The following is a 14,475-nucleotide window of genomic DNA, read 5'->3' as shown; positions in this document are numbered from 1 at the left end:
GGCTTACATGAATTCTTAAACAGAAGAGATAAAAGCAGAGCTGCTCTGACTGAGGCTGGGTTTGAGTCTGGAGACCCCATCTACTTGCTCCTTCCTTCCCCATTTTCTCTATCTCCTGAAGTGAAATCCAAAGAGGCTATATCCTGCCCATTAGGAAATCCCTGTTCTGTATTAATACAAACTATTTGTGAGTTTAATCATCCACTATTTGTGTCTTAATCACCTACAGCTTGAGGATTTTTCCACCTACCCAGAGGTTGCCTATGAATCTCTATAAAAATTGTATGCATATCTAGTTTATCGGGTTGCCATTCTCCTGATTACATGCTCAATTGTCCAGAGTTCATATATAGTCAATATCCTCTGAAAGACCAACTAAGACCATATCACATTATCAATCTATATTCCATTTTGTTTTTCAGCAATGAGCTCATCAACAGGGAAGCTAACTGTCCAAGCATGTAAGTCTAGTTAGCTTTTAAAAACAAATTCAATTTCCACATCAGAAAGGACAATGTCTTCAAGTATTACCTCATAATTTCCCATCCATGTCACACATTTTCTTTGGAAGAGAATAACAACTGGACAACAGATGGAAAAACGTTTTTCTAACTCTGAAACTGATCTTTTTCATCATGTTCAAGAAAAACATTTCACATGGTGGAATTGGGGGGTAATTTAAATAAATTATGCATTTCTGCCTTGGAATAAATGGGCTTGTTTTTCTAATCTTAGAAACGCTACGAAATGTTCTTTCTGCTGAGAAATAAAATCAAAGAAAGCAATAAATGGGGAGGAAACAGACCGTATTGTCTATGACTGAGCTATAAAATTTGCTTAATACATTCATTTTCATGGTTGACAGCAGCTCCATCCACTCACTCCATATCACTGCGGCCTAAATTTTGAAAGATTTTATCAAAGTGGTGATGAATTTGAACGAAGGTATTCATGCATTTGCCTCTGTATCTTGCAAACACACTATATATTTCTATTCATTTATTCATTCATTCATTCATTCCACAAGTATCTTTTTCACATCTACCAAGTGCCAGAAAGAGAATCCCACTATGAATAAGACACGATCCCTCCTCTAAAATGAAGAGTTTGAAGGTAGGGGAAGACATAAATAAATCAGGAAATGTTAAAATAGTGTGATAAATGCTACAATAGAGAAAGTGCACAATGTGATTGACAGTCAATCACAGAGTCAGCTTAACCTGGTCTTATAGGGTCAGAAAATGATCCCTGAGACAGGAGAGAGAGGAGATGGTGTGAATCAAGTGGCAAGCAAAATAAGTGTCCTGGACAGGGGCAGTAGTATGTAAAAATGTCTTCAGAAAAGCAAGAACATGGTCATTTCTTATAACTGAAAAACGTCAGTGTAACTGGAACATAGAATGGGAAATGGGTATGATTAATAGTGATCAAGGACCAGAACCATGCTGAAACATTTTGACTTTATTTGAAAGGCAATGAGAAGTCACTAAAGGGTTTACACATATAAGAAAGATCACTCAGTTTTCAGTATGGAGAATAGATCAGAAGAGCTGGACAGAAGCAGGGTGACAAACTAAAGCTATCCTAGTCCTCCAGATGAGAAAAAAGGTAGTCTACACTAGAGTGATGGCAGAGTGGTGGAGATTTCTAAAATGACAGGCCACAGTGCTGTGTAGTCAATATCAGTAAAATGAGTTTTCTTTTTTGATACTCAATTAGTTGGAACAAGAATTGAGTCTACAATATTTTCTTCATTAGCACCATGTTCATAACAGGCTTAATTCTGAGAAACCCTAAGCAGCAAAATAATCTCTGATCTGATACACGTAATACAGTACGTATTTATTCCCACCAATAGTGAATGGGATATTTATGTGGAAACACGGAACTCTCTATCCTGAAGAGTGAGAAACTGGTCATCATACATTAACCCATGCACACCTTAGGAACTAGTCATACAGAAAAATATATGGGAGAAGGAGTTCCAACAAATGGTCAATTACTTGTCTGGGGAGCTCTTCTGGTGAAAATTTCGGGTCAAAGTAACAAACTGGGTCTTCTGAAACTGGGAAACAATAGTCTTAGTAGGAGCTCCCAGGACATCTAAAGTCCTCAGACACCTACTTTGTGATATATCAACCCTTTGTAGTTTAACATAGCTTTAGTAAGCAATATATATCTATGAATAAATACAAGGATGAGCAAAACATCAACATATTAGGAAACACAGAGGGTAGATATTAATATTGTATATGTTTATATAATGATAAATGTCAATACTAGATTAGAGCTCTCTCTTAGGTACTCTGAACCAAAGACTATAGAGACATTTCTCATGACTTAATGATCTTATCTCGTACAGGTTGTGGTAAACGAGTGGTTCCACTAATAGTCAACAGAATAATGTCTGGAGACATCGCAGCCAAGGCTGCCTGGCCTTGGCAAGCTTCCCTTCAGCGTAATAACATACATCAGTGTGGGGCCACCCTGGTCAGTAATACGTGGCTCATCACAGCAGCGCACTGCTTTCTGAAGTAAGTTATTGACTGTAAGTTGGCCTCCACTACTATTAAAAACTGAGTTTTATTATGTTCTGAGTAATAACCAATACCCCCAAATATTACTGAGGTAAATGAGAAAGTTTTCTTTCTGGTTCTTTTCTAATATAATGTTACAGTTGTATACTTCTTTGCAAAATTAGTGGGGGTAGTAGTAATTATCTTAGCACTCATTGGTCATGGCCTCACAGGTCTTGGGAAGGGGTGTTGGAGTATAGTTTACACAGATGTTACGTTAGTTTCGGGTGTATAACGTGGTGATTCAATTTCTCTATGTGTTACGCTGTGCTCACCAAAAGTGTAGCTGCCATCCATCACCATACAACACTATTACAGCATCACTGACTATATTTCCCATGCTGTGCCTTTTATTCCTGGGAGTTATTCATTCTACATTTTTCTCACCCCTCAATCTTCCTCTCCTCCAGCAACCATCAGTTTGTTCTCCGTATTTACAGGTCTGATTCTACTTGTTTATTCCCTTTTTTTTTTTTTCAGGTTCCACACGTGAGTGAAATAATATGGCATTTGTCTTTCTCAGTCTGAATTATTTATTATTAGCATAATACTTTCTAGGTTCATCCATGCTATTGCAAATAGCATGATCTCCTCCTTTCTTATGGCTGTGTAATATTCCTGTGTGTGTGTGTGTGTGTGTGTGTGTGTGTGTGTGTGTGTACATCTTACACCTTCCTTATCTATTTCTTTATCATTGGACACTTAAGTCGCTTAAGTATTTGGGCTATTGTAAATAATGCTGCAATAAAACATACGGGTGCATATAACATTTTTTGGCTTCTTTTTTAAAAGTTTTTATTTAAATTCCAGTTAACATACAATGTAATATTAGTTTCAACTGTGCAATTTAGTGCTTCAACACTTACATACAACACCCAGTGCTCATCATAACAACTGTACTCCTTAATCCCCGCCACCTACTTAACCCATCCTTCCACTCACCACCCCTCTGGTAACCATCAGTTTATCCTCTATAGTTAAGAGTCTGTTTCTTTGTTTACCTCTCCTTTGTTCCCCTATGCTCTTTGGTTTGTTTCTTAAATTCCACATGAGTGAAATCATATACTACTTGTCCTTCTCTGATTTACTTCACTTAACATAATACTCTAGCTCCATCCATGTCATTGCAAATGGTTAAGATTTCATTCTTTTTTATGGCTAAGTAATATCCCACTGCATATATATATACACCATATCTTCTTTATCCATTCATAATGGACATTTGGTCTGTTTCCATAATTTGGCTGTTGTAGATCATGCTGCTTTAAACATGTATCCCTTCGAATTAGTATTTTTGTATTCTTTGGGTAAATACCTAGTAGTGTGGTTGTTAGATAATAGGGTAGTTCTACTTTCAACTTTTTGAGGAGTCTTCATACTGTTTTCCAGAGTGGCTGCACCAGTTTGCATTCCCACCAACAGTGTAAGGGGGTTTTCCTTTTCTTCATATCCTTGCCAACACCTGTTGTTTCTTACGTTATTGACTTTAGGTATTCTGACAAGTGTGCAGTGATGTCTCATTGTAGTTTTGATTAAGAGGTCATACATCTTTTTGAATTAGTGTTTTTTAGTGTTTTTGGTTTTCTTTGAATAAATACCCAGTAGTGGTATTACTGTGTCATATGGTAATTCTATTTTTAATTTGTGAGGAACCTCTATATGGTTTTTCACAATAGCTGTACCAATTTACATTCTCACCAACAGTGCTCAAGAGTTCCTTTTTCTCCACATCCTGGCCAACACCTTCTTCTTATCTTTTTAATTTTAGTCATTCTGATAGGTTTAAGGTGATGTCTCATTTGGGTTTTTTTGTTCTTTTTTTTTTTTTTTCATTTCATTTCATTTCTTTTCAGTGTTCCAGAATTCATCGTTTATGCACCACACTCAGTGCTCCATGCAATATGTGCCCTCCATAATACCCACCACCAGGCTCACTCCACTCCCCACCCCCTCCCCTCCAAAACCCTCAGTTTGTTTCTGAGTCCACAGTCTCTCGTGCTTTGTCTCCCTCTCAAGTTTCTTCCTACTCACTTCTCTCTATCTCCCAATGTCCTCCATGTTATTCCTTACGCTCCACAAGTAAGTGAAACCATATGATAACTGATTCTCTCTGCTTGACTTATTTCACTCAGCAAATCTCTTCCAGTCCCATCCATGTTGATACAAAAATTGGGTATTTATCCTTTCCGAAGGAGGCAGAATACTATATTGTATATATGGACCATATACAAAGATAAACTCATTTGGTCTTGATTTGCATTTCTCTGATGACCAGTGATGTTGAGCATCTTTTCATGTGTCTGTTGGCCACCTGTAGGTCTTCTTTGGGAAAATGTCTATTTGGGCCCTCTACCCATTTTTCAGTTAGAGCATTTGTTTTTTGGGGTTTGTTTGTTGTTGTTGTTGTTGTTTTGGTGTTGAGTTGTATAAATTCTTTTTATATTTTGAATATAAACCCATTATCAGATATATCATTTGCAAATATATTCTCTCACTCAGTAGGTTTCCTTTTTGTTTCGTTGATGATTTCCTTCAATGCACAAAAGACCCCACATAGCCAAAGCAATCTTAAGAAAAAATAGAGCTATAAGAATCACAATCCCAGATTTCAAGGTATACTACAAAGTTGTACTCAAGATAATATGATATTGGCACAAAAATAGACACATAAGTCAATAGAGCAGAATAAAGTTCCCAGACATAAACCCACCATTATATGGTCAATTAATCTGTGACAAAGGAGACAAGAATATACAAGGGGAAAACACAGTCTCTTCAACAAATGGTGTTGGGAAAACTGGACAGCTACATGCAAAAGAATGAAGCTGTACCACCATCTTATAACATACACAAAAGTAAACTCAAAGTGGATTAAAGACCTACATGTAAGACCTGAAACTATAAAATTCCTAGAAGAAAACAGGCAACAATCTCTTTGACATAAACTGTAGAAACATTTTTCTAGACATGTTTCCTAGGGTAAGGGAAACAAAAGCAAAATTAAACTATACTAAAACTACACTACTATTTTGGGACTACACCAAAATAAAAAGCTTTTGCATGCTGAAGGAAAACATTAACAATATAAAACAAAAGACAGCTTACCAAATGGAAAAAGATATTTGCAAATAAAATTCTGACTTATGATACCATAGTAAATTCTGCCTGCCTGAGTCTAAATCTGTATAGAGACTTAGATTCTTAAAGTTTGAAAGACATCAGAGCTCAATAGGGCAATATGTTAGAATGTACAGAAATCCCTTATGCAGGTACCTAGTTTGTCCTTGAATATCCCAAAGGAATGGAGGGCTTACTCTCTCCAAAGTTTGCCAGTTTTGTGGTAGATGGTTCTACTTGTGCAAATATCTTTATAATACTGAACGCCAATTCTGCAACCTAACAACTTCCACCATTGATATTTGTTCTTTGATCTGGAGCAGCAAGGATCAAATTTCTTTCTTTTCCCCATAGAATCATGCAAAGAAAAATTTCCTTATTTTCTCCTTTTCAAACCAAACAATATAAAATGAGTGAAAATTTCCAAACCATATGTGAAAATAAATATCACTACTTTATTTCACAGCATCAGCTTCAGATGTCCTACAATCTTGGTTCTTCTCCTATAAATGTTTTTTATTTTGTCAGTGTCTCCCTTAAAATACACTTCTCAAAATAGATAATATGATCAATGTCATAGTGACAAAGTAAAATGGGAAGGCTTCTGAAAACATAAAACAATATAAATTGAATGTGATCATAATAGGAAGCTCGATAACTAAACAATTCTCACTAAAGGATCATGATTAACAATTGCTGTTAAAATGCTGAGGATGTTTTTTATGCCCCACCAAAGATCTTAATCCTGCACCCTGTCCTAGACAGTGTATTTTCTAGGCTTGGCAGATGATGTGGAAGTTATAATCAACAAAGTAGCTGATGACAGATGCTGGAAAGGATGACATATGTCTGGGTAAGAAAAACAGAAATTTCAAAAAGACACTAATTATGTTAGAGTAATAAGCAAGAACTAAATGATTAATTTTAGTTGGTATAAATGTAAGGCTCTAAATAGGTCCAAAAAAATCCAAGTATATCAGTACCAAAATCATATTTGTGTTTTAACATGTGAAAATTGTCGAGAAATTTGTGTCAGAAAAAAACGTGCTATGAGTCAGTTGTTCACAAAACTACATGGTGATTTAAATTGAATTAAGAGAACTGCAGATTCCAAAATAAAGGAGACTCTTCATTGGTCAAATCCTGACTAGAATAGTGAATTCTGTCCTGGACAGCAGACTTAAATGAAAACAGTGAAATGAAATACTCTTAGAGTATAGAGTGTTGGATGATAAAGAAAGGTGATGGTACAACCATATAGCCTTGCCATATAAACCCAATGTCTGAGACGCTTTCCTGTGGAAGAGAATTAAGGTATCAAGGAAGAACTTGTTAACAGTTAGAGCTGCTCAAACATGCGAGGTATCCCAAGGTGAAGAAAGAGGTGGGAAAGGAGAGGTCCCCACCGGCAGGATTCAAGCAAAAAGAATTGCTACTTGAGAGTGTGTGCTTACAACAGCAACTATTAACCATTTATTAAGCTCCCATGTGCTACAAAATTTTAGTTAGATGCTTAAGATTTGTATTATATAATTCTTACACTTGCCTCATTTAGTAAACCCTGCTTGATAAGCCCTTTTACACCGAGGGAAATAAGAAAAGTTAAGTTGAGGTGCCTGGGTGGCTCAGTCAGTTAAGCATCCAACTCTTGATTTGGGCTCAGGTCATGATCTCAGGGTTGTGAGATCAAGCCCCAGCATTGGGCTCCATGCCCAGCACTTAAGGTTTTCTCTCTCTTTCTCTCCCTATGCCCCTCTCCCTGCTCACACACATTTTCTCTCTCTCATTAAAATGAATACATTTTTTAAAAAAAAGAAAGAAAAGTTAAGTAACTTGCCCAAAATCACAATTGTTAGGGGATGGTGGAACCGAACAGAGGCATATATGTCTGCCTCATGCAAAGTCCCATCTTTCAAGCACTGGACCAGTGAAAAGACCAAATGACATTTTATGGCCTTCCCTACTCTGAGATTATTTCATATCATTGCAGTCTTATATGAAATTAACACTTTAAGAACTCTTATCACATGATTGATTTTCAAGCTAATAATCAACAAAATTCTCAGATCCTTTTTACAGGGATGGTTTCCAGATAGGAGTCCCACTTTGATTTCTTACATTTTAGATGGGGATCTAAATTACTGGTTTATACTTATCACCATTAAATTGTATCTTTTTTTATTTGGGCCTGGATTAAAAATTTAGAAAGTTTATCTATAATCTTCACTTAGTATCTCTCATGTCAGAGGTTTACTTCGGGCTCATTATCTACAAATATAACAAATACAAGCTGTATTAAATGGTATCAGGGCATTGTCTGAAAGTTCTAGAATGATCATTTCCATTTGAATAAACAATATTCAAGGACTGTCCTTTGCATTCCCACGTTCAAAATACTTGATTTATGTTAAGTTTATCTAGGCATAATTAAGTTGAGAGAGCAAATTTACATCCACAAAACTCAAAAAGACTGAATTATAAACAAAAATGTCATATTTATACAATATGAATAATTGTGTTCACAAACTTTTTTTTTTTGAGAGAGAAAGAGAACATGAGCAGAGAGGGGCAGAGGAAGAAAAAGAGAGAGAATGTTAAGCAGGCTCCATGCTTAGGGCAGAGCCGAACATGGGGCTTAATCTCACAACTTCAAGATCATGACCTGAGCCCAAATCAAGAGTCCGACACTTAACTGACTGAGCCACCCAGGTGCTCCCCACAATCTAATTTTTATTTCGTTTTTCTCATTAAAGTATTTTTGCACATAAAAATTGCGTATAAAAACACAACTTAAATTTTAAGTTGCCTTAGAGAAAAAAATAATAATCCCAACACTATTACAGCTTTCAAATTGGACTTAAACCCCATGATATATGCTTATATGCTTTCTATGACTAAAACTACCTGTTAAGAAATAATTAGGTCAAGAAACAAGTATCTGTATGGGCAATATCTGTCTCTGCTTATCCCTCATGGGTGATGTTAGTTCAATTACTTAGTTAAGAACACTAATCTTGCTACTAATAAACAGATTGTGGTGAGAGACCATGTCTAATAAAGAGAAGAGCCAGAGAGTCAAGAAGACATGATAGTAGGCAAATAGTTTAACCCATCTAGAATTTATTTTCCTTAAGTATAAAACGAAGACTTTACTGGATGATCTTTTGTTACTAGACGACCTTTCCAGTCTCCATCCATACCATGATCCACCAATTACTCAAGACCCCAAGTTACAAGTCACCCACATTTGGTCATTTTTCACAAGACTTCTGACAACTTTTACCTTGTTAATTCTTGCCCTCCAACAATCTATTCTCCAGAAAGAACGTATGTAATTTTTTTTAATGTACAAGAGACTACATTACTCATGGCTTAAAACCATCCAAGGAATTCCCATATCACTTGAATGAAATCTAAACTCTTTATTCATGACATGTAAGAAACACGAAAATCTGGTTCCTGCTACCTCTCCAGCTTCATTTCCCACCATTCTTCCTTTGTGTCTTGAACTATAGCCCAGCTGGTATCAGGCCTTGGCAGGCTGGTCTGGAAACTTGTCTCCCTGTCTCCTCATAGCCGGCTCCTCATCAACCATGTCTCAATCTCAACATCATATTCTCGGGGCGCCTGGGGGGCTCAGTGGGTTAAACCTCTGCCTTCAGTTCAGGTCATGGTCTCAGGTTCTCTGCTCAGCAGGAAAACTGCTTCCCCCTCTCTCTCTCTCTGTCTGCCTCCTCGCCTACTTGTGATCTCTCTCTCTGTCAAATAAATAAATAAAATCTAAAATAAATAAATAAACATCATATTCTCAAAAGAGAATTATCTACCTACACACGCCCCCATATTCTTTTCAATTGCTCTATTTTATTTTATTCATAACTGTGATTACTGCTTGGATTTATTTATCTGTTAATTTGTTTTGCTTTTTTCCTTCACTGGAATTGAATACAGCCACCAGCAGGCACTTTTTCTGTCTGGTTCACCATTTTAACCATATAAGGCTCATCATATAGAATTTCAATAAATATTTGTTGAAGAGATGAATGAATGGTAGTTTATATGCTTTACAGTTCTGAAATTCATAGTTCTTTTTTGGATCCCAGCTCTAAGATACTGTTTGTACACAGTTTATTTTTTCAAAATAGCAATAGACTAGATTTAAAGGTCAAAGGAAACTATCATTACAACATATATTTTTAAGATGGAGTTTTTTATTAGCCTTTATATAATTATTATAGTGCAGTTTATATATTCTGTTCATTTCTAACACTTTCCAGTAATGCAAATCCACATCAATGGACTGTTAGTTTTGGAACGACAATCAACCCTCCATTAATGAAAAGAAATGTCAGAAGAATTATTGTCCATGAGAGATACCACTTCCCAGCGAGGGAGTACGATATCGCTGCCGTGCAGTTCTCTCCCAGGGTCACCTTTACTGATGACATCCGCCGGGTTTGTCTGCCGGAAGCCTCTACATCCTTCCAACCAAATTCCACGGTCTATATCACAGGATTTGGAGCACTCTCCTATGGTGGTAAGTATCTCAGAAAGGACCACAAGCACTATGTCCAATTTAGGACAGTGTGATTTAACCTCCATCAATATTATGCTGCCACCCATTTCCACACAGCCTGGTTGGATTCGTTGAGTGCTCTTATTTTGTAAGTGACAGAAACTCAACTCTTACTAAAGCAAAGATAATAATAAAATGGCCAATTTGGCCCTTGTAATTCAGAAGTCAAGAGAGATGACAGGAGTCTGGTTTCAGACATAGCTGGATTCAGACATTCAGGATATGATGTATGATGTCACTTGATTCTGAATGTCTGAATCCTCCTATTTCTGGCTCTGTTGTCCCCGAGGCTGCCTTCAGATGGAGGGATTCCAGCTCCACATAGTATCAAAGGCGGCCAGCAACACCGGGGTCTACATCATCTTCCCCTAGTAGCCGCAGAGGGAAGAACATGTCCTCTTGGCCAGAATCCACGTTAAGTCCTGAAAAGGTCTCTTTTGGCCCTGCTTGTGTCCAGGGGTACTTGGATTGACTGGCGAACTCAAACCCTCACTCCTGTGCCTCTACCGAGAAAGGCAGGTGTGTGATACGCAGACTGTGAGAATCACATGGCATAAGGGAGAGGCAGTTTGGAAAGGATGGGCTTCAAGGAAGACATAAATGAAGCAAATACTCCCTCAGCAAAACTAGAGTCTATTTCTACGTGCTGTTTTCGATGAGGTGTCAAGTACTTATCAAGCGTGTCGTCATCCTCACGCCCACCTTCACTCCAAGACCCCCTCCCTCCATGGCCCATTTTTGTGAGCCTCCCTCAACCCATTTCATCTCCTTCTCCTCTTGGTTTGCTCCACTACTCATTTTACCTTCCTCAGTCACCTTACAGGTTTTCCCATTGTTCAGCTACAATGTCCGGTTGCAGCAAAATCTGCTTCAGAACTACAGAAGTTAATTTAAAAGGGATCAGGGATAAGAATACTGTGTAGGGGAAGGGAGGGGAAAATGAAACAAGATGAAACCAGAGACGGAAACAAACCATAAGAGACTCTTAATCTCACAAAACAAACTGAGGGTTGCTGGGGTCGGGGGGAGGGATGGGGTGGCTGGGTGATGGACACTGGGGAGGGTATGTGCTATGGTGAGTGCTGTGAGGTGTGTAAGACTGATGAGTCACAGACCTGTACCCCTGAAACAAACAATACAGTATATGTTCATTCAAAAAAAGAATATTGTGTAGAGATAGTCTCTGGTAACAAAGATTCCATGATCCTCTCCAAAATGATTTAATTCGATATACTAACTGAAACTTCCAATAAATAAAAATGATTTTGTTTTTTAATGTTTTCGGGGTATACTTAGATACACTCTGGATCACAAAATCCAGTCTAGGTACATACATATAACGACAGCAAGAGAGTTTGCTCTCTGGGAAATGTTTTTATTCCTAGTATAGGTATTTATAAAATGTGATAAGGATAGTAATTATCATTTAAATGTGCCAGAATTTAAAAGGAAATCTATTCTCTAGAAACTGTTTACATCAATGTCATTCTGTATTGACAATTTTAAGTATGAAATAGATTAGATTAGAAAAAAGTTCACTTGCTTCATTCTAGCTAAGGATGTTGATTGTAAACACTAAAATGACTTTGTTTTTCCTGAAGGGAAATCCCAAAATAATCTTCGAGAAGCCAAACTAAAAATCATAAGTGATGATGTGTGCAAGCAACCACATGTATACGGCCGTGATATAAAATTTGGAATGTTTTGTGCTGGATATCTAGAAGGAATGTATGATGCTTGCAGGGTAGGTAGAGATGATTTTAATATCATTAACTCAAAACACTTTTATCTCTTTCAAGAAATATTCTGTGTTATTTATGTTAGTATCAACATGGACATCTTATCAGTTCAATAATTGCTAAATGCAGATTTCACAACACAAATATTTTAGGTGTTTTATTAAGCAAAATGTAATAAACATAGTTTCTTTGATGCTATCCAACAAACCAACAAAATTAAATTTTCTTAATACTAGAAGTCCAAAGGTTCATAAAGAAGAGTCCCTTTTCTTAAAGGGCTCATCTAGAAAGGAAATAATCATGAGCAACAAACTATGATGAGATGTTTTAAATGGTATAAGAGATAACAAATACTTTTAGCATGAAGGGAACATTTTTGCAGCAAGTAACAGAGAGAACATAACAAAGGATATAGACCTGAACGATAAACGGCCCTTACCCAGTTATAGAATAAGAGAAAAGTATCATTTTTCTATATATAGAAAGAGCACAGTGAAAATTATGAGGGTGTGAAATTATAGTTCATATTTAAGGGGACCCCAAGTAATCAGCATAAAGAGGCTGAGAGGCCATACTGCTGACTGAGAAGGTGGACCAGGTCATGTTGGGATTACCTGGTGTCCTTTCCAGTGCCTTCCTCTGCTGTCCAACAGCTATCCAGCTTGTATGTTTCCTGACAAAGGTAGAAAGTGTATTTCTTCCTGAAAGCACTTGCTTTATAACATGAAATTCTTGAAAATTCCAAGGAGGTGACTCTACATGGTGAAATACCAAAATTGCTTTGATATTAGTGGCAGAAAACTCTGCCCAGAGTCCCACAAATTACACATGTAAACCTCTGTCGGAAAAGGAGCAAGGAGTTTTATAGCACATGGGCTGAGCGAGAGCAGAATCTGGTACATATCCAGCCTCGTTGCTAAGAATGTGGAGGGAGGCAGCTAGAATTCAGAGAATGCACAGAGAGTTCCAAACCGTGATGCACAAGGAGAAGGTGGTGACAGGAGCCCATTTGTAGATAGCACATGGGAATCTAGGCAAATGGTGAGATCAGTGATATACCTCAGGAAAGAGATGGTCATAAAGAAATTTCACTGAAACGGGAAACAGAGGTAAGATGCCTCCTCCATGATTGTGCAAGTCAGTGGTAAGACAAAGCTTTAGCCATAGAAACTTGGGGAAAATATTGAGAAGGTGACCCAGGGACAGGGTCCAAGACAGGAATACAGTGATTATAACTGAGGTTCATGGTGAGGGGTTTAGTCTGTCCAATAAAACTGAGGTCCAAGCACTCTGCTTGGAGTCAGAAAACCCAACACCAGCTAGATAGACTTTCCGTGTTGTATACTTGAAATTTGCCAGTAGACCTTAGTCATTCTTAAAACACACACATACACACAGTAACTATGTGAAGTGATAAATGTGTTAATTAACTGATTTGGGTAATCATTTCACAAAGTATATGTCTGTTAAATATCATGTTGTACACTTTAAATATACACAATTTTACTTGTCAATTATATGTCTATAAAGCTGAAGAAATTAAAATGTGGAAATTGAAATTTAAGGCTTTTATAACTTTTGAAATCCATGTTTCAATTAATTATTCTATAATTGGTAATCAATACCTATGCTATCGAACAATAAAATATATGGTTCATAAGAATATTTTAAGTAACAAGCTTTATATTTAGCTAATATTCTTTCTTTTATTTTCAGGGTGATTCTGGGGGACCTCTAGTCATAAAGGATCTTAAAGATACCTGGTATCTCATTGGAATTGTGAGCTGGGGAGACAACTGTGGTCAAAAGAACAAACCTGGAGTCTACACAAAAGTGGTTTATTACCGAAACTGGATCACTTCGAAAACGGGTCTCTAATTCACTATAAAAGTTAGAAATTGAGTGCTGTGAGCAGGCTATATATGTATGAGAATTTACATATTCAGTGAATGTAGCACAATGAAGTGAGATTAAATGACATTATTTATTATGGAATCACTTCAATTAAGCAATGACTCATAGCCAATTTATAAGGAATTTAAATCCTTATAAATTTGTAAAGTAGTGGATCAGTTTAGCCTGGAAGGGAGAATACAGCAGAAACACTCAATTCTTTACATCATGCAAGCTGGAGTATAAAAGAGGTGTAATGCAAATTTTTGAAAATAATCCATGATTTTTAGAATGTCTTTGTCAAAAAGGTCCCTTTAAGTGGGAAAGTTTTTAATCTCTTAAAGAGTTCAGGAAAACCTTATATAATTTCTTATCATTTCTCCTGAGCTCACAAATACATTTTTAAATTTTTCCTTGTTATTCCAAGTTTTCCAAAGAGATTTTTCACCATTCACCATAATATATTTTCTACTTATAAACTCTATGGAAGGATCTTTGAAAAAAAAAAAAGTTACATCTAGGAAACAAAGTATGGTGAAACCTCTCTAATGTCTTAGTGATTTTTTAAAAATAC

General features: G+C 36.7%; 1 protein-coding gene across 1 annotated transcript in view; it reads left to right on the top strand.

Annotated features, from left to right (window-relative positions):
- TMPRSS11A (transmembrane serine protease 11A) overlaps window positions 1–13,886 on the top strand; it is a gene marked incomplete at both ends in the record, with an annotated part of 40,427 nt that extends 26,541 nt beyond the window's left edge. The window contains 5 exons of the mRNA XM_080796372.1: window positions 423–461; window positions 2,363–2,534; window positions 9,971–10,230; window positions 11,871–12,013; window positions 13,725–13,886. Coding sequence (XP_080652498.1) covers window positions 423–461; window positions 2,363–2,534; window positions 9,971–10,230; window positions 11,871–12,013; window positions 13,725–13,886 — 776 coding nt within the window. The remainder of the gene's footprint in view (window positions 1–422; window positions 462–2,362; window positions 2,535–9,970; window positions 10,231–11,870; window positions 12,014–13,724) is intronic.
- Between the last annotated feature and the right edge of the window lie 589 nt (window positions 13,887–14,475).

This window comes from Martes martes (genome assembly GCF_963455335.1).
Source record: "Martes martes genome assembly, chromosome: 2".
Lineage (NCBI taxonomy): Eukaryota > Metazoa > Chordata > Mammalia > Carnivora > Mustelidae > Martes > Martes martes.
Note: the sequence above shows the minus strand (reverse complement) of the source record. Positions and strands in the feature narration are given on the sequence as shown.